General features: G+C 35.5%; 1 protein-coding gene across 3 annotated transcripts in view; it reads right to left on the bottom strand.

The window, feature by feature from the left end:
• LOC122524733 (bifunctional heparan sulfate N-deacetylase/N-sulfotransferase) overlaps positions 1-22,130 on the bottom strand; it is a 324,826-nt gene that overhangs the window by 94,882 nt on the left and 207,814 nt on the right. For all 3 annotated transcript variants that reach the window (XM_043647139.1, XM_043647142.1, XM_043647140.1), the window contains one exon: positions 176-2,158. In XM_043647139.1, coding sequence (XP_043503074.1) covers positions 176-348 — 173 coding nt within the window. In that variant the 5' untranslated portion in view covers positions 349-2,158. The remainder of the gene's footprint in view (positions 1-175; positions 2,159-22,130) is intronic.

Raw genomic sequence — 22,130 nt, forward strand, 5'->3', positions numbered from 1 at the left:
ATTTTTGCCTATTTCAAACTAAAAATAAAACAAACGCAAAGAAAGAAAAATATAATGTAAACAACTGGTAAGTTACAGATATTTGGGTACTCAAATTACTAATATATTTGCCCTACTTCCAAGCAACAATAAGAAAAATAAAAAAAATGTAAAATAATTTGTGAACTTGACTTACCTAGAAAGAGGACTGCTGATGACGTAGTGGGTGTAATAAAAGATGCTGGCAATGGAGACAAGAAGGAGCGCTGCGACGCATTTCTTCACCGTCGCTTGTTTTACGACACAACGCGAACCGACGGCGCCCAATAGAGCGACGCCAGCATCGACAGCAGAGATTTTCGTCACCATCGTCCACCACGACGATGACGATGACGACGACGATGACGACGACGACGACGACAATCGAATCACTACACGCAACACTAATAAGATGGAGGAGAATTAATCGAACGATAAAAAGTGGCCGATGGATCGAAAACAAATAACCAAAATAAGATATACGAAAAGATACAAGTGTTAAAAAAAATCCTTTTAATCCTCTTTCCTTCTTATTCTGTACCGTTATTAATTTTTCTTTTTCCTCCTCTATAATTTTTCTTTACTTTTCTCTTTTCGCAAAGCTCGTTTTGAGATCAGACGAATAATAGCGGTCCGTTCTCGTTCGTAGGATTCAAGGCACAGTCCAAGGAATACCAGACCAAGAATCCTCCAAGATTCTCAGCAATCGTCTTTCTGTCCAACGTAGTTTCATCGAGTATCTCAACAGACAAAGTCGCCATGGACACTTGGCCGTACCTATTTCTGCGTGAAAATGCAGGTTGAAGAAGAAGAAGATAAGAAGGACGAAGAAGGAAATAATCTTCTTTGGATAGCTTCTAAGAAGTTCATCCTAGCAGTCATCCCTAACGGAGGTTGTTCCTTGCCAACGATCTCTGACCCGTATCCCTCCCCCCTCTCTCTCTCTCTCCCACTCTCTTTATCTTCCTTTTTCTTTCCTTTCCTTTCCTTTTCCTTGATTTTTGTCTTCTTTACGTTCAAGTAGACGGAATCGAATCCTCTCGACTCCTAGCTGGATAAAGCAGATGACGTCTGGAAATCGAGGAGTAAGAGTGGTAGTAGCAGCAACAGCAGTAGCAGTTGCACGGCGTTGTCACTTGTTGCGCTTCCGAAAGGGCAGCAGTAACAGCGCGAACAGCGCCCTTTTGCATCCACCGGCACGGAATCGCGCCTTCCATCGCGTTTCACCTTTAACCCATCTGGCTGAACCCAAGATGGTTCCTTCTCTCCCCCTTTTTCTTCTTCTTTTTCTTCTTCTTCTTCCTCTTCTTCTTCCTCTTCTTCTTCTTCTTCTTCCTTTTCTTTTTCCTCTTTTTCTCTTACGCTCTCACTGATTTATTGTTCAAACCAACGCTCACCTAAGATTTATGATTACGATGATATTTTATTATTTTCATCAATTTTCCACAAACAATAAAAAATTATAAAATAATCATTGTACAACGGACGGTTAAAGAATTTCTTATTTTCTTTGAGTAACTTCGAAAATTTGCATTCACGATTTATATAGAATCGATGACAATTTCTTCATTACATCGATCTTTCTTAAATCCGAATGAAAAATTGTAACGATTGCCTTGTATGAACAAGTTGAGAGCTATCGAGAGGATAGACTTGTACACGAGCCTTTCTGGCACCTCGAGTATTCCTTGGCTAGCTGCTTCCGGTGTCGTTTCACTGTCCTTAGCCGGTTTTACGGCTGACCATTTGTTATGCCATGTGCTTGCTTCTCTTTCTCTCTCTCTCTCTTTTTTCTTTCTCTTTTACCCGAGTCGTTCTATTACACTAGCAGGAGCCACCGACTTACTCGTAAATTTCAAATGCCGTTCCAGATACCTTATTCTCTTCTTCCTTTTCTTCTTCTCCTTTTTCCGTCTTTCTTCCTTACGTTTGAGTTTCCAGCTTGAAGGTTTTTTCCTTTCTCCCTCTCTCCTTTTCTCTTTTCCTTGCTGTCAATTAGGGACGATGTAGAACCTCAGCGTTTCCACGGACTTTGCGATTTTCGGCTCTTAGACCATTCGAGAGAGATTTTCGTACGCTGGCTCGATCTCGATTTCGACTTCCACCATTTCTTATCGATCCGAATCCTCTTTCGATAATTCTGTAACAATCCAATTGTAAGAGAAATATATATTATCTATATATATATTAAATACAAAATACTTTTACATAGAGATAATCATAAACGTGAAATAAAGTTAGAATCGGCAAGTTATGCTCGTTAATTATCATTACCCAAGTCGTTTGGTACGGCTTTAGATTGGTTGATTAAATTAAAGAAGATCGTCTCTTCTCGAAAAGTTGAACGATACTAAAAATGCGTTATGCGTTCCATTTTGCATAGACAACAGTAAAGTTTCGCTATTAAATATGCACGAGTCGGCGTTAGTTCACGTTAATTAGTTCCATAATGAAACTCGTAATACATAGTTAGATGCGACTCGTCGTTAATTATCAACTTCAATTTGCGGCTTGTGATAGCCAAGTTAATGTACGTTAATATTATTATTTGACATTTCGGCTACGTTCGGACCAAGAGAGAAAAGGACAAAGAGAAAGAGAGAGTAAGAAACAATGAAAAAATGAGAGAACAAAATTTCCACTCGACTTATGTTAAAGTAATTAGAATACAATCGATATTTTCAAGGATTATTCGTATATGAAAATATAAATTAACAAATATTTTGATCTCTATATTATATTTGTAAGTTTGCATAGAGGATATATTTCAAAACCGCGCAAAAAATTTGCAAGCAATTGAATGTGATAAGCATTTGGTTGGCCGTTAAGTTCGTATCAATTTTCAGAAAAATTATTGTATGTAAGTGGCTGGTGGATTGAAAAGTCTTAAGCCTAACATAATAATCATTTTTCCTGTAGGTCAAGCTTGCTTTTAATTTTCGTCGTGGTTTCAAAACTGTTTAATCCATACTCGTATATGAAAAATATCAATCAACAAGAAATTTGCAATTAATGGTAACCCAATATACGAATATATTGGAATTCGTGAAAAATTGAGCTGTTGAACTGATTGAACCGAAATTTAAACTCGAAACAAACGTGAATTACATTTGACTCAATATATTTATAGTTGTATATATTAGTTTGTGAATTCCTCGATATCGATGATCTGCGAGAGAATGCATACGAGTATATACAGTTTATTACCTCAGAGAACATTGAAATCATGATTGTATTTACCTCAACAAGTTGATACTTTCGCGGAAAGTAAAACGTAATCGATACGTGTGCATGTAAGCATACACGTATGCATCTATGTATGTAAATATGTATGTATGTATGTATGTATTTCGCTATTGAAATGAAATAAGCAAATGCGGGAAATACTCATCGTAAAATCGAACTCGTTTCATTTTGACGATTCGTTTATCGTCCAATATAAAAGGCGAGTTTTCTGCGGTCGAGTGCTTTCAGTTGTCGTTAATTTTATTTTCTAAATAACCAATAAAGAGAACTCATGAGTAGGATCTTTATAAAAGAATGTGATGTTGGTTAAAACCGGAGATAAAAATCAAACGCGCTCTTAACGATGCTACTAAATTTAAAATAGGCCACGGGATGATGATGATAAAAATAATATAATAATAATAATAAATTATTATTATTATAATAATATTACGCGTCTTGTCGAATAAATTGCCCTATTTTTATGTTGACAAATAACAAGATTATTAGAATAATAAATTCGCAAAAAAAAAAAGAAGATATATATAAGCAAGAAAGAAATCAAATTTTCACAAAATTATTATTCATGGAATAAATATGGAACAAAGTGAACAATTTTACCGATTTCATTTACTTCATTCATTTATTTTCTTTTGTATTAAACATAGTTTTCGTTCCATCAATATAAAATAAACCGATAAAATATAATATCTGCATAAATGTCAACGTCATTGTGTGCATTCATTTAATCTAACATAATATTCTTCTTCTTTTTCTTTTTTGCAATTCCCAAAGCAATTTTTTGTTCAACATCGTTTTTTATACCTAACCCTAAGCATTTATTTTACAACACAACACACGTGAATAAGATACACACATGGTAGAGGATCTCGTGATAAACGAGCGTCGGTATCGATTCGAGGAGTTCTTAATCAACCACCAACGTTGCCCTTCGTACGCGATTAAACAACAACGACACGGGGGACCCTGAACGATCATGGGGGCACGTGCAACGACTTCGATTAATCGAGCATGCTTTTGTCCTCTTCGTTCTCATCGTCTTCATCTTCGTCTTCGACGACGACGACGTCGTTGTCGTTGCTTCTGTTGTTGTATATGCCCTTGTCCCGTTGCTGCAGTTGAGTAATTTTTTTCGCTGCCATCGAAACGCATTCTGGAGCAAGAAGGAGTCCATTAATCAATGCCTGGCGCCAACCCCATGGCGATACACGTTGTCTCTTCTCTGTTATTCCTCCACTTTTTTTCCCCTCTACTTCTTCTTATTTTTTTTTGGTTCTTCTTCTCCTCCTCTCTCATCGTCTCCGTTTCTTTTTTCTTTTTTATTTATTTCTTATTTTTTCTCGCACACACACACACACACACACACACACACCGAAAAAGAATATGTATATTTTTACGTGTGTGTTTTAAGGTTCTCATTGACTTTAGAAAAATCGTGTTGGATATCGAATGAAGGACTAGTGAATAGTAGCTGAGTAAAACGTTTTCACGTGAAGAAATAAAAAGGGCTTGGGGGAAAGGGAAAAGAGAATGAGGTCTCCCGAAAGAATAACACCTTTCTTTTTGCTTCATCCCTATCGCTTTCTCTCTCCCTCTCCCTCTCTTTTCCTTCTTCCTCACTCTCCAGAGAGCTGACCTGACATTTTTCTAGCAAGGAAAAGATATTGATACCTTCCGAAGAATGCGGTCGATTCGTAGAGGACAAAAAAGAGAGAGGGAGAGAGAAGAAATGGGGGGTGGGGGGTGGAAAATAGCTAGACGTCGTCGAAAAAGTCTTTCTCTTCTTCTAACGTGAAAGGACGGCATACGAAGACTGGTTGATGTTGGTGGTGGTAGTGGGTGGGTTGCTTGGTTGTTTGCTTGCTTGCTAGCACGCTCGATGCCTGCCAGAGGGATGGAATTTAATTACGCGAGTGGGAGGAACGCCTCGTTAAGAGGAAACTCCTCCAACGAACTTCGATAATGCCTTCGCGCTTTTACCTTACCACAGTTGGCCCCTCGCGGACTTGAGATTCCTCTACCCCTATTCTCTCAATTTCTCCCCCATTCCCATTCCCCTTCCTTCCTCCCTTTTCTTTCTCTCTCTCTCTCTCTCTCTATTTCGCATTTGCTCCCGTTCTTATATCCTTTCTCGTTATTTCGGTGTTCGAAAATCTCTCGACTTTCACAAAAGCGACACGTTTTCAACAAAAGTAATTTCGCGGTAAAACACTATGGAATGTGTGTTAGGAAGCTTTCGAGTATCATTATTGGATCCCCGAATCCTCGTTGCTTTACAATCATAAACGAAGCGCCGCCCGGTATCGAGTTTCTCCGATTTAATTGAAAATCTCGTCGACGTATGAGTAACTTCGTTTTTCATCTTCCCCTTTCTCTTTCCCTTTCTTTCTTTTTTTTTTCTTTATTGATAGATAGATAGATAGGAAGAGACATAGAAGGCATTAATTTCCTTCGACGAATCGAATTACGAACGGTTTCAATAATTCGACGTACCGCCGTCTACGATAATATTGTTTGCGTTCTAGAGTTTGGTCGAAGCTTCACTCGTATCAAAGAGTGAAATGGAAGAGGTAGGGGTGAGGGACAAGGAACGGGAGGAAGGGAATGAGGATTCGGTTAGTTGAAGGGTCGGAACCCTTTCCCGTAGAAGGGTTAGGTTGTCTCCAAAGAGGTCCTTCCAAGGGTTGATACACCAATGCCGAATATCACCCCAATCCAACCCAATCTTCTCTTCCCACCTCTAAACTCCTACACATAAATATGGAAAGTAGACAGGCATTTTCGTATTCACCCGGTGAATTCACAAACGTTTCCTACTTTCGTGCATGCATATAATCAATGTCACGTCGATTATCCAACATTTCAGAACATTTAAATTTATTTAGCGATACATGGATAAGCAAGTGAAATAAATTTTGTAACGGTTAGTATTTGTTAGGATTGTATTTGAAATAAATTGTTATTTATAATATAATGAAATATCATTATGTGATATGATGGTTGGTATTGAAACGATTAATACAAGAAGTGACAATATTTATGATAAAATATCAGAATGCGTTGAATACGTAATCCTATAATGCAATTCTGTTAGTGAGGATTTATTTAAAATACCGATAAATTATAGTTTATTCATATTAAAGAAAATTTATTTTATAATTAAATGATTAAAAATATTTATAAAATATCAGACAATTTGTTTTACAAATTTTTAATTAAAAATATATATGTACTGACTCATTTATTTTACAAAATACTTGTGAAGAATATTTAAATTATGTATAAAACAAAACAAATTATTGACCAAGTGAATGTAGATATTTGATGACGTCTGACATAATTTACAAAAAAATTCTTTAGAAAAATATTCCACCACTCTTGGTACTTAATCCAAGAGTCTCTCTTTTACTTATGGAGAGAAAAGATCGTTAGCGGAATGCATCGCGTGCATTGATTTAAAGGTCGGAGTCAAGAGTGGAGAAGCATCCAGACGAAAAAGGCCGATAAAAAGAGGAAAAAAAGAAAGAAAACGGAAGAAGATAAAGGAGATGGAAGCTGCTCGATCGACTCGAGATGATTACGCGAGCTTTCCTGATTATTCGTCCGAATGGAAGAAGCATCTTTCTTCTTCTTCTTCTTTTTCTCTTCCTCTTTCCTTTTCCTTTCCTTTCCTTTTCCACTTTTTCTTCCTTTCACCTAGTCACGATTTGCCTTCCACTTTTTCGAACAACCTATCGAAAAGAAATAAGCCCAAGCAAAACGTTTGTTTTTCTCAACGGATTGAATTTTATTTTCGAATCGGTCTAGGATCATATATGTTCACCATGCAGTCCCATATACACACACACGCACGCACGCACACATACATATACGAAAACATATTTACAAGCGTTTCGATGCACCCCAATAGCATTTTAATCTGGCAAATGCACTCCCACATTATACTACGGCCCCTGAACTTTCTCTCTCTCTCTCTCTCTCTCCTACTCTTTTCTTTCTATCTTTTTTTCACTCCCTCGTTACACACAACGACGGTTGCACGAGGTGAATATCCTGAGTTGAAAGTGCGATCTGACAGCGAGTCAATAGGCTAATTCTTCTCGTAACGCTGTACCAGTGTACGTTTCTACGAGCTGTATTACGAAAATACGTCTCACAAAATAATTCCGAAATGTATTCCTTTAAAAAATGGGCTTCTCAAACTTACCGATCCTCGGTATTATATAATAGTATACGAACTAGAAACACGAATTCAAATATTTACCGATAATTAATCGTAAAAAACATTTATTCGAAACATATGAATATAATTTTATTATACCGTTTATTAAAATCATGTTAAAATGTCTGCGATTTTTAAGAAACCTTGCTCTAAAATACAAAATTTGAAAAGAAAAACTAGAAAGACTTTAACTTGAAAGAAAACTAGAAAATTTCCAGAAATACCGTAATAAAAAAAGGTTTATCGGAACGACTAAGGGAGGTAAAGGGAACAAAAAAAAATACAACCAATGGGAACGATAAAAAAAAGAATGAAAGAAAATGGTAGAGCAACCCGACCGAGAATTTCGGTAACATGATTCACAAGGGTTGCCAGAACGGAAGGGCATCTTTATTGCCAAACGCAATAAATTTCGAAGTCCCTTTTTCCGAAGAAAAACGGCACGAAATACTTTGGAAACAAATATTCTTGCTCGACCGCAATAACGCATTCGAAACGAGACGAACTCGGACGGTAAATCTTCGCGCATCGATCATGTTGGAAACAAACTCGTAAGCGCGTGGCTAGGTTGTCAAAATTGCCGGAGATGGGGGCAAAAAATTGTCAGGAAGAAAAGAAACGAACAAATAAAAATAATACAAAAAAAGAAGGCGGTGTGGAGGGGGGTGGGGGGAAGGGGCGTCGAAAGAATCGTCGGACTATGTCGCTGGGGTCCGATTACGATTTCTTTCTTTTTATTTGACAGTTTGCGTATCTTAGTGAGAAAAAAAACAAAACATAAATAAAATAAGGGGATGGCTGAGGGAGAGATAGTGAAAGAAAAAAAGATTAAAGTAAACTCATATTTCCCAGGTGAGAAATTTTTCTATCCTCGTAATACTTCCCCGAGGAGATGGCAACCATAATATCGAGGTATTTTATTAGGTATCAGAGCAAACGGAAAAGATTCCTCCCCCCAACCACCACCCCCTCTATCTACCCCATCCCCCTTACCACCCCCTTTCCTATTTCTCACGCACGAACTATCCCGAAACTCTTTGCGCTCCATTTACTTCCTCGAAGAAGCGAAGATCAAATGTTAATATTCCATCTCTGGAAGCTATTCCTGTTCGATTCTTACCTTGAACAAATAAGAGGTGCGGAAGTAAGTAACATTCTTTCCTTTTCTCATAGTTCATAGACTTATTCGAACGTAATGTTGAAAGTTCGAAAAGAATAGTTTCGTTTCTAGACCGGAAAATGATATTTCATTTAAAGAATCTAACTTTCCTTTGTGTGATAATAAATTATTATTTAATACGCGGGATATTTAAATTTGTAAAATAGAATAGGAAAGAGGAATAATTTGCAAAAGATATATTATATTTTCGTATAATGAAAATGTTATTTGCTAATAGTAAAAAAAAAAATTGTATAAAAATAATTTTTCGCATAAATTGGATAAAAAAAATCACATTGTGGTGGTAAAAAGAAAAGGAAAAAAGAAAAATGATACGAAATGAAATAAAGAGATAAAGAAGGAAAAGTAAATAAATATATAATAAATTATGGTAGATTACAATGCGTCACGTAAAATGAGATACGTTCGATGGTTTGGTTCAGGAAGAACTAAACAGGTGTCGGATCCCGTTGTAATCGTCCGTCACGTATACACGTCAAAACATGCTTGACGAGTAGGATTACGTTCCACCACCACCATTCTCCGGAATATAGGATTTTTTTGTTTCGTTCAACCAAGCGATACGTTTCGACGAACCCGATGATACCAGACAGGCCACACCACCGGACCGGACCGGACCGGACGCGATAAAGCATCCCGCAGTACGCTTGTCTCTCGCTTTCCGGGGCAATTCGTCTCTCCAACGAGTACAAGATGGACGCGCAAAATTAAATACGATGAACAAACGAGGACTCGACGCCTTCTCTCTTCCTCTCCCCCCCCTTCCTCTCACCCAATCCCTTTCTTTCTTTCCGCCATTCTACTATACGCGTTTCCCACTTTTTCGATAAAATCGATACCGATATTCTTTCAGTTTTTATAATTTTTATAATTCAGTTTGCATCGTATATTAATATTGTTCTAACGACGAATTCATTTTTAAAATAAATGTAGGTAGAATTCGAGAATAATTGAGAAAATATTTTATTGATTATAATCAATCATTCGCCGAATAATTGATCCGAATAATAAATTAATAATAAATATTAATGTGAGGATGAGAGAAAATTCAAGAAGTGTGTGGTGCATCGATGTTTCTAGAATTATTGATAGACGATTTCTTTATAAGTACTATTAAGGAAATGCTATTCTTTATCTGTCGTGTGTGTGGTGATATGGGTATGAGTGTATGAGAGTTTATTGTCGGATGAAAGAGAAAGAAACCATTTCTCTAGATAGAAGTGCTTGACCTGTCGCCTATTGTATGGTCACACCGAAGTCTTTCGAACATTCCCGATCCGGAAGTACAAGAAGAATCTAGAATTTTTATGATCGGGAATGATCGGGAAATTTCGAGAAGGAATGCAAGGAAATGACGAGAGGTGAAGGAGGAGGATGAAAAGGTGGTGAAAAAGGCCCCCCCCAGCGTGCGTTCTGATATTGGATTAATTACGACGTTTAAAAGTAACACATAACACAACGAGTTGATTAATTGTTAATTTAGATTATAGATACTTACCATTTTATTCTATTTCATTTCATTATATCAAATTAAACTTTATCAAATATTAATAAATAAATAAAGTAAATCTTACATTATTGTATAATCGATCATTCGTCAAATAATTGATTCGAATAATAAATTAATAATAAATATTAATATTAATAAATGTTAAAAAGATAAATAAATGTATCTATATTGGGTTGGCAACTAAGTGATTGCGGATTTTGTTGATAGATTATTATTAAAATAACCGCACTTATATTTAGTTGCCAATCCAATAATATAAAACTCAACAATATCTCAACGAATAAACAACCGAAAACGGTAATCCAATTTTTAAAACAATCAATCATGTTAATACCTTGACTGTCGCGTTAATTTTACATGATTTGCCTGTTAAAGCCACGATTCTGACAATATGATAAAAGAGAACATGGCCTAATCGATAAAACAAACGGCAATTACGAGTGACCAACGTGACAGTGGACGTATTAATATTTGGATTTTTTTTTGTCGAGAGAATCTATCATCGAAAACGCAGGATTGTCGCCTAGGAAAATAAAATTTATCACAAAATTCTTTCCTACGGTGACGAATAGCTACATAAATATTTATGTAGTAGAAAGAGAGAGAGAGAGAGATAAATGCATTGGGTTGCAAGTAAAGAAAAATAAGAATATATTTCGAGGTCGTGTTTATAATTTTAGTCTTGCGGCGAAACGTCGAGAGGAGTATAAATTGCGTCGAGTAGGACAATATTTTTTCGAAGGTGAAAGGAATAAATATTCGTGCAATGTAGGATAAGAACCAAGAAGAAAAAGAAGAAGCGAGAGAAGTAGGGGTAATAATTTCGTAAAAGTCAACGTACGCATCTGCATCGAGATGATTGCGTGGAAAAGCATATGTTACGAATGACTCTTTCGTCTTCTTCTCGAGAACGCATACTCGTACACCAAAACACGAAGAAGAGAAGAAAAAGAAGAGGAGGAAGAGGAGAAGATGATGATGACGGTGAAGATAATTACGGTAAATTTAGAAAAAAAGAAAAAAATATGAAGAAAGTGTGAAAGAAAAAATATATAAAGATACTAAAACTAAGACAGTTATAGAGTTGGCGAGGTTTTTCGAGTTTTCACGCGGTTGGGTGGCTCGTAGAGTCCACGAATAAAACGCGAGATGTTCTGTCTTGTGGAAGGAGCGAAAGAAACAAGAAAATAAAAGAAATAGAAAGAAAGAAATAAAGAAAGAAAGTAAGAGGTAGAGAAAGTGCGAAGAGAATGGTGCTGAAGAAGAAAAAGAAACTGTGGAAAAAGGGTGGAGGAGCATGGAGGAGGATGGAGGAAGGGGGGAACCAACAAGTAAACGGGCCGACATGACAGCGTGTACACGGCTGAGTTAGAAGGGGAGAAAAGTGTCGAAGAAAGAAAAAGAGAGAGAAAGAGATGGTAGTTAAGACGAAATTCAGTGGGGTGTTTACAAGAGCGGAAAGTAGTTCTGATCCGGTGATGATGTTGGTAACACCCTTCACAGTCTTGCTGAACCATGACCGCAGGATATTAGCTTTGGTTAAAAGCAATTAACAGAAGAAGCTTAAATGAAAGAACTTTTTCTTCTTATTTCTTTCTTTCTTCTCTTATATTTTCTTTCAACTATTTCTCGTTAAATAATATTTCTATTCTCAATCAATTAACATTTTTATTACTATAATAACAATTTGTAAGTTCATAAAGTTGTATTATAATTGCGTCAGGGTTGCGTTGTTACATGCTAATGAAAAAAAAAGATTGAGAAAACAATTTAAAAAATATCAATCTCAATAATAATAATATAGAAAAACAAGTTAATTGTTTCGTCGAAGAACAATGTAACAATTTGTATTTTAATTACCTTCATGTTAAAGTTACAACAGATAGATATATTAAACTACACGGTAATCTCGTTGAAGTGATTTCCCTACTACGTCCTTTAACACCTTTATCGCATGTCGTATAATACAAACCACGCGCGCGGAGATTTCTATACTTTTTTGTCCTCTTTTTTCTGATTTTTTTTTTATTTATTTTTTTTTTCTATAACGTCACAGAACCCGACCACGATAGTTTCATTATCGTTGAACCAGTCTGAACTGAGCACCGAGCAACGCTTGGTATACAGCAATGTCCGCGCGTTCTCTACGAACATCTACCCAGAGCCCGCGGCTTTTACGTCGCAATTTTGCCGATTGCGGACTGCTCTGCGCGAATTTCCCCGCCATATTTTCGCTCACCGCAACTGGACCCAATCTGTCAGCGACACTACCCATTTTCGACGCACCGTTTTGTACGGCCGACAACCTTTCGGAAGGACGCAGCACGCTTGCTTTTATCGAAAATGTTCCTCCTCTATATTCTATCCACCCTTCTACCCTTACTATCTTTTTTTACGTATTATATCAAATTGAATTTCGAACAAACAAACTAAACGTTTTGACTTTTTAAGCACCGATTCGGATAACACTTTACGATCGTTTAATATCAATTTTTGATTTTTCTCTCATGTCAGTTATCCGAAATCGGATTCCTAGTAAACAAACTGAAAATTGATATTTTTTTAAGGATCGTTTAGGAAACACTTACTTTACTATTGTTCAATATTAATTTTTGATTTATCGTTGTGTCGTGTGAAATCGTATTTAGAATAAACAAATAGATAATTGATATTTTTTAAAAATATTATTCGAGTAACGCTCCACGATTCTCAACGAGATTTTTTATTATTCCACTTTTTTTTATACACGAAATTGAATTTATAGGAAATAAATAACGAAATATGGATTTATTTAAACATAGTTTAAATTTTAAAAGTTTCACGATTATCGATATTACTTTTTCTCTCTCTCTCCCCCTCTTTCGGTCTTCTTTTTTCAATGGACCAATAGGTAAGATAAAAATCAAAAACCGAGAAGATCTCACGTTTGAAAAATAGCTGGTAAAATAAAACAACTCTTTTTAAATCATTTCTCCACCACGTAGCCCCAGCCTTTACTTCTGCTGTTGCTGCTTCGACGAGACTCGTTTTTACTGGTAAGGAAGAAAAATCCAAGAAGAAGAAAGGACTGCTCGCTTGTTCTCTCTCTTCTTGAGATTTTCTCGTTGCTCGTGATTTGCCACATAACGTTAGGTTTCTTTATTTCTTCTTCTTTTTCTTGTCTTTTTCTTTCTCTCCCTCTTCCCCCTCCATTCATCTTTCCAAACGCTTTTATTTCCTAGCAAAAAGGCAAAAGAAAACTTGGATGATACTCGTCGAGTTCACCTTGTAGTGGCTATAATATTGGCCGTTTGATACCTTTTACGATGGATGAGCTTGTTAAACGCAATGTACGACGATTGTATTAAGAAAAAAAGTAATATAAAAAAGAAAAAAAAGCATAATAAGCACATAAGCACATAAAATAGCACATAAATATTTTTCTGCATTTATTGAAAAACAATATAACGGGTTTTTTTTTCTTAGAAAGTAAAATGTTTTATTATTCATTTTAATTAAATGTCATTTAGATTGAAAATTCGGTACCCTGCTCCGTTCGGTACAAGGGGAATGGTGAAAGTTTCGTTAGGGTGCTCGTAAACGCATTAATGCGGACTCCCATTTTCGTGCAGAGAAAATACAGAGTAATAGTGAAGGTTTCCACCCACCGAATCACCCTTTCCACTAGTCAAAAGCGAGGCAACGTGTAAGCAGTCTAAGTACCCATACAAAAGTGTTTTCTCAGTACTTGGAGTGGCAATTCCTTTCGAAGAAGGGCAGATGAGGAAGAAGAGGAAGTAAAAGAGAAGGAGAAGGAGAGAAGGCGGTGAAACAGCGAGAGGGAGGGGGTTAAGGGAACTAATGCTAATTTAGTCGCGCATAACGCCAGCATCACCTGCATCGCCCACCACACAGTCATAAACTTGCCAGTTTCGGAACGTGTTAAGACTCAACGAAAATCAAATTACGAAGATGTTTGGTAGTAGACGTCTAACTGTGACTGCTGCTTTCGAAAACGTATTAGCGAATTTTCCCCTAATGTTTGTCGTCTAAACGATTCCTTTCAATTATTATCTTTCTTTTCGATTCGTTTATTTTGCTTATTAACCAAAATTACAGAAAATTAATAAAGTTAAATATACGAAGTTGGTTGAAAAGTTTGAAGCATATTCTTTCGACTACGATCGAAAAATAATAGTGAGTTTTGATTGAAAATAAAAAAATAAACAGACGACTTCGCTATTTTTTGTTAATGGAAAACACAGGTACAACACAAAAGCTATTGCAACAATCCCTAGACAATTTAACTACCTGGGCAGCTAGCACTGGATTCATTTCTTCCAAAAGTAAATCCGAATACATCACCTTTTGGAGAGGCAAGAAGAAACTACCGACCATAAAACTCATGTTAACCTCCTCACCTATCAAATCAACAGAAAATCTAAAAATATTAGGACTAAAATTTGACAAAAAATTAATATGGGGGCAACATCTTAAGAACCTCAAAATAGACTGCTCCAACACAATTAATATTCTTAAAAGTATACTCAGCAAAAGCTGGGAAGCTGACAAAAATACTTTGCTCATCACATACAAAGCTTTGATCCTAGCGAAAATTGATTATGGATCTATAATCTAAGATTCAGCGAGACTTAAGCTGCTTAATATATTAAATCCCATCCAAAACTTTTGCTTACGAATAATTCTAGGTGCCTTTTGCACGACTCCCATATCCAACCTTCTTAGCGAACTCAACGGACCACCACTTGACATTAGGCGCAAAAGATCTTGTTTAGCATACGTAACAGCTGTGTCTACCTACTAAATAACCTGGCAACTAACAATCTTCAGCTAAATGGTGCTCCTATAAACCCTAACTACAACAACAAAGCTTCTAAATCGCTGGCAGATAGGGTCCACAACTACCTACAGGAATTTAGCATAACACTACCGAAAATAGAAGACCATAATCCTTTTCAGTACCCGCCATGGATTTAATATGAGAACCGCACTGAACTAATCTTTGACGAACACAGAAAAAAAGATATTAATGGCTAAATGTTTAAAACCATATTCCAAAACTATATTAACAGTACCAACTAAATTTTCATTTATACTGATGGTTCAAAATCCTCTGAGTCAGCTGAATGTGCCTTTCCTACAGGTAATTATACCTTCACCTGCAGACTACCCAACACCTTTTTTCATCTAGCCTGCGAAGTATATGCGATAAGTAAAGCAGTATTATTTGCTAGAAACCACGATGCCAACGATTTTACAATTTTTACTGATTCTACACTTGCGGTAAAAAGAATTTCTAAAAGATCGTACCACGAATCCATACGTGATATTCAAGAAAATATTGAAAAGATAAAAGTATTAAAGTAGTATGGATCCCCAATCACATCGGACACAGCGGCAATGAAGAAGCAGACAAAACTGCACACGAGTCTGCCAAACTCCCAATCTACAAAGATATTAGGATAAATCTCGAAGATGTTAAAGTAATAATTAAAGAAGTTTCTATCAGTTTTTGGAATCTCAAATGGATTAACAGCGCCCAAACAAAACTTCATGAAACAAGATCAAGTGTCTAAGAGATGCCCAAAATCTCGATGTTAAACAAAAGAGACCAAGTATTCGTATTAAACACACGAATAACTAACACACTAACTCACTAAGAAAACGCCACCCAAATGTGAAACTTGTAATACGCCAAACAACATCGAACGTATTCTACTTTATTGCACCAAATACACTGACAATAGCAATCAACAGCGAATTAAAGAAGATCTACGAAGCAATTTGAATGAAAGTAACAATATTCGAAACGTATTACTTTTTTTTAAAGAGATAAATTTACTGAATTTTTTGTAAAACGGATATCCACGTACTTTTTAATCATCGGATAATCATATTGACAAAACCTATATGATGAAAGTGGTCGCTAATAACTCTATTGTTAATGCGATCACTTAAAAATAAACTTCTATCACAAAAAAAGAAAAAAAAAATCAGTGTTTCTGTGTTAAAATCAAAACTTTTCAACCTCACCTATGTAAATTGACCCGAAATGTTGTCAATTGATAGTTTTAATAAACATATTATTTTTCTCCTTACGATTATACATTAGGTTTATCAGAAATATATTGTCCGAATTTGAGAGAAACGTATATGTTAAATATTAAGATAAATCGAACTCTTTCTTGGTAATTGAATACAAATTGTTATCATTGAGTGATATTAAAATAAAAATGTATTTAAATGTACAAATTTAAGCTCGTATCAAGAATCGTCATCGAGATAGAAAAGAGAATAAGAAAGAATTGAAAAAATGATAAAATTCGGAGGTTTTTATGATCCGGTTGTAAAAAACTTTAATTTAATAGCCTTAATAGAGTAGAAGAAGAAGAAAAAGAAGAAGAACAACGACAACAAGAAGAAAAAAGAATCTAGAAAAGTAACTACATATCGGTTATGGATTCTTTGAAAGTATAGGAATAAGTTGAAAGACTCGCGAGAAACGTGTCTTTCTAAATCATGAAACTTCCGTCGGAAGTTTCAGTCTGCGGCAATCTCGAAGGACTTCTCTTTCTTTTTCTCAGTGCACATAAGCTGGGGAATCAAAGGATTAAGAAATAGAAAAGTAAAAGATCGTAGGTGATCAAACACCAGGGAAAAAGGATCGGGGGTAAAAGGATGAAAACAGAAAGAAGAAGGAAGAAAAAGTCAGAAAAATCAAAACAAAGAAAATAGATACACTTTTTCCACGTAGTGTAACCTTTTTCTTTGTCACGCCACAACTGACCACGTTTTAAAGTTCTACGTTTCAATTGGCAATGCGACTACTCCTCCCTCCCACCACCACAACTACCACCACCACCACCACTGCCACATACACATACATATCACCTCTGCGAGGAAAAATGTTTCCACACAAATCGTGATTGTGAGAGAGTGAAAAGGGTCGAGAATAGAAAACGGGAGTTGCTTAAAAATGAGTAAATAAGCCTCGCATATGCACTACTATGAGAATGGACTACGACTTGAAAAGTAATAATATGAAAATCTGTTTCGTAATATTGGTTCTGGAAAACGAGCTTGTTTGTGGCTCCTTATTGCAAGAGAAAGAAAGAGAGAGAGAGAGAGAGAAAAAAGAACAAGTAGCCGCACAATAACATCGCATTGCTTAATTATAAATAATCTTTTGACAGTAAACCGTAAGAGAAAAAAATAAAAGTAAAAAATACAAAACAACAAAGGAACAAAAAATAATATTCGCGTACTTCTCCTTTTCTTATACAAATATATAGATAGCAAAGAAAAACATTCCCATAACTTTATCGTGAATGCATCGGACAAATGTTTAAAAGACAAAAAAAAAAGATGAAAAATTCGGTGAAACTGCTAATGGATTATCCAACGAAACGTATATAATACATAAATATTGATTTTACGATATTTTTTACTACCAATAGTACATGCATTCAATATGAAATCTTTCCTGTATGTATATAAATAAACAAAATATTATTACCTTCCATTTTTTTTTATCGTTCTATTCCGTTCCTCTTTTATTATTTTTTATTTTCTTGCAACAATACGATACATAAAGTTGAACAGTGGTAGGAGAAAAAAAAATATGATTGTTGTAAAAGTGAACGTACGATCGTTTATATCAAACACCGTTACAGGATTCCTTTGATGGAATAGTGAATGAATATTGTATATCCTATAAAGGGAGACAATAATCCTTGGACGAGCAACCCTTCCAAACACGGTATACCTACTACGTTATGAAAGCTAACATGTCTCATATCTATTCTTCCCTCTCCACACGAATACAGTTGCCTGCTATGTCATAATAATATATAACGTATGTGCATATTAACGCAAGTGTATAAAGTTCTAACGTAACGTTGCCAGCCCTAATGGGATTAACATAAAATTATGAAAAGTAATTCGCAGGGAAAATTCATTTTCAAACACCCATAAACTCACCACCTACCTCTCCAACTCTTTATCACCATCTTTCTTTCGAAATTAATTTTTGCGATGAACATTCGAACGTATATCAACGTACCAATGTAGCACTAGGGGATCTAAACGAGGTTTACATAAAATTATGAAAAGTAATTCGCACCGCAAATTAATCTTCACTACCGCCACTCTTAATCCTCCATAATATTATAATACTTTCGAGATTAATTTTTACGATGAACATTCGAACGTATATCAATGTTGCAATGTACATAACGTTAGGAGTCTAAACGGGTTTACATAAAATCACGAAAAGTAATTCGAATAGAAAATTAATCTTAACCACTCATATTGCCATCCCCATTTTCGACCATTACCATTAAACTTCTTTTAAGATGAATTTTTGCGATGAACATTCGAACATATAACAACGTTGCAATATACATAACGCTAGGTGTCTAAACGAATTTACATAAAATTACGAAAAATAATTCGTAGCGAAAATTAATCTTCACCGCCTCCCACTTTTAATCCACCATAATCCCATACTTCTTTCGAGATTAATTTTTGCGATTAACATTCGAACGTATATCAACGTTGCAATGTAACGCTAGGCATCTAAACGGGTTTACATAAAATCACGAAAAGTAATTCGCATAGAAAATTAATCTTAACCACTCATATCAAATCCCTATCGCTGTATTTTTTTCGAGACTAATTTTTGCGATGATCATGCGAAACTATATCATTGTCTCATTAAATCGAACCGCGTACAAGTATAATACATAATAAAATTTAGTGAAATGAATAAGGTCTAAGAGTTCGACCGTATTTCATTCTTCCGTTAAGTTTCTGTCAAAGGAAAGATGAAGTGGTGCGGTATAAGGTTTTCACCTAAAAGTATGATATCTTTCCCGCTGTTCTATGACCGCCGAAGAGAAATCCCATAAGACCTAATTCTCTTTTAGTCTTTTCTATTTCTCTCTCTCTCTCTCCCTCTCGCTCTCTCTCTCTTATTTGCTCGCACATCTCTTTTATAGTTTCTCGAAACTGAGAAAATCGAAATTAATTGTGGCACGATTAAGAAATTGTCATTTTAGTTTTCTACCTTTTCCAGTTATCAAGGTTATCCAGATGACACGCAAATATTATTATAGTTTATAATAATTTTTTATAGCATTCTGTTTTAAAAGCATTTTTTATTATTAGAATTGTGTGTGTGCGTGTGTATGTGCTTAATAATTTAAAAAAATAAAAAAAATATAGGATGGCTCGTATTTATCCAGTTAATATAATAAAATATTATTAATTAATATTTATAATAAAAAAATCAGCATGAAATAACGCGAACAAAATCAATCCTCGTTAATTAACGCTTATTAATTTTTCAAATATTCACGGAAATAATGACAATTTATTTCTCAAAAATATTTATCGTTAAATTAATATCAAAAATACTGTGCGACGATAAAAAGAAAAAAAAGCTTGTAAAAATGTATAAAAAAATAATTCAGTAGCTTTCACGTAGGATTTAAAAAAAAAAAACGTTATACGTTTCCCGACCCTTCGACGTCACTTCCGTGATTTTTCCAGAGTTTCATTTGGTAGGACGCGACGGCTGGGACTCGCATCTCTCGCAGTTAATGGCTGGCAAAGTACGTTTTAGCGTTGCCCACTCAAGTGCTCTGGCTATGCAGTCCGCGTTAATTATGGTTGTAAGCTGAAATTGCGATCATATCGACGCGTCGGTAACGCTGTTAACTCGCCGCAGTTCTCTCTCTCTCTCTCTCTCTTTCTCTTACACACGGACATGGTCACAGACACGCACATATTCTGACTCTTACTCGCTCCAGACCGTACGGTGGTTACGTGTTAATTCAACCCCAAATTTCGACTTGGAAACTCGTGCGAATTAACACTGGTAATGATCATGGTACGTTAATTGCAATCTGCGAAAGAAAATTTGAAGCAAGGACTTTCCCATTTCCATAGGAATAAGAAGAAGAATAAGGGAAGGAGGTGAGAAGAAAACTACCATCAAAAGCTTCCTCCTCAAAATCTACGATCATTTGCTACGGAGAGAAAGAGAGAGAGAGAGAGAGAGAAAGAGATAACGTTAACTAATCATAGAAAATGTTCCCTACGTTCATGGAATACGATTATCATCATCCTTATAGCAAAAAACGTGTCTCCCTGGTCTCCATACCAAATTCAACAACGTTTTCTCTTGAGACTCACGTTTGTTCCTTCGAGTTTGGAAGTTCTGAACGATCTTAACGACGAGAGAAGGTACACACATACACACCACACACACACACATACACACACACGCACTTACGTTCGGATGATTCATGTTCTCTTCTTGAAAACGCCACGTTTTGCGGGAAGTGGCTAGCTGCCTCAGCTTTCTTCTTTTTCCCTCCCTCCCAGTAAAAAAAAAAAGAACGAAAGAAGAAGAAAAAAAATTTTCCGAAGAAAAAAGAAGGAAGCGCAAAAAGAAAAAAAAGGAAAAACAATCCATCAAAGCTCGTATCGCAAAGAAGAATCTTTCAGGAGAGCCAAACTTCGATTCTCTCGGATAATGCAGCATCCTCCTCCTCTTCTACTATTTCTTCTATCTTTCTCACTCATCCTTAGTTTACCGCAGCTTCTATCTCTCTTTAGACAGAGAACCGCGAAGAACTCTTCTCTTCATTTTCTCCTTTTGCATCTTGGAGTTCGGCTCGTACCTCTTCATCGTCTTCGAACTTTCTCGACGCGGATTTACGACTCCTCGCTGGCGGTGTTGTCGCTTAAAACGTCCAACCTCCCCCTCCCCCACCCCTTCCCCCTCCGCCCTTCATCCCCCGTCCCAACCAGATCCCTTCTTCCTTTATTCCTTCCTCCTTCACCTCCGCCATCTTTTCCTAGTGTACCAATTCTGTAGCTTTCCCAGCTAAGGATTAAGTAAGTTAGTTAGACGAATCTAACACGGAAGACTTTACTATAAAAGTACGATAAAATATCTCTGTGGCACGAATTGTTTTACTAGGATTTATTTTATTGAGTTTACTCGATGTGACTGATGATTATATTAATTGGATAAATAGTTTTAAGCTTATTTCATTTAAATATTTATAATTTAGTATCAATTTTTATTAATATTCTTACCTTAATGCAAACCCTTATTATAAATACTGACGAAAATGTAAGTATGATTAGTATTAAATTAATACAACCCTACTACAATTTTGTGCTAATTAAAAATATTGATAATATTCATATAGTCAAAAGTGTTTAATTATCAATATTCAATACAATATTAGAATTTAGTATATCAAATCATTATTAATAATAATACATTAATCCTGCATTTAAATATAATTCTAATAAAACTCTCTTCCTATAAAAAAACACAAAATATTAATAAATTGTTATTTATATTAAAAAAATAAAATTCATATAGATATTAATAACTTATTTAACAAAACATTAACCAGTAAAAACATTACGAAACTTACGAAACGTGTGTTACAAAATTATTTAAGAACGTGTATGAATATTAAAACTTTTAGAACAAATTCAAACGATACTCTAGTCAAGTTGGAAAAAAAAATCGACATAGAAAACTACGTTAGAATTATCTTATCGAATTTCTCGTAACAAGGCAAGCAAATAAGTAAGTAAGTAAGTAAGTAAGTAAGTAAGTAAGTAAGTAAGTAAGTAAATAAGTAAGTAAGTAAGTAAATAAGTAAGTATATAAGTAAGTACACGTTCGTATAAAGAGAAATCTCCATAGGAAGTAGTGGAAACTAACACTATCTCGTGTAGGACAAGACGATGCTGCGTCTACGAAGCCATTATTTGTCGTTCTTGAACACGCGAATCCTGTTACACGTTATCTTCTTCTCTTTGCATAGTTCTTTCTATATATAAACGTACTCTTTGACGTCGATCGAACACGGAAGTTTTCCATAATATAGCTTTCGATATATTATATAATAAAATACAATCGA

Source organism: Polistes fuscatus, unplaced genomic scaffold (assembly GCF_010416935.1).
Source record: "Polistes fuscatus isolate 324 unplaced genomic scaffold, CU_Pfus_HIC Scaffold8, whole genome shotgun sequence".
Lineage (NCBI taxonomy): Eukaryota > Metazoa > Arthropoda > Insecta > Hymenoptera > Vespidae > Polistes > Polistes fuscatus.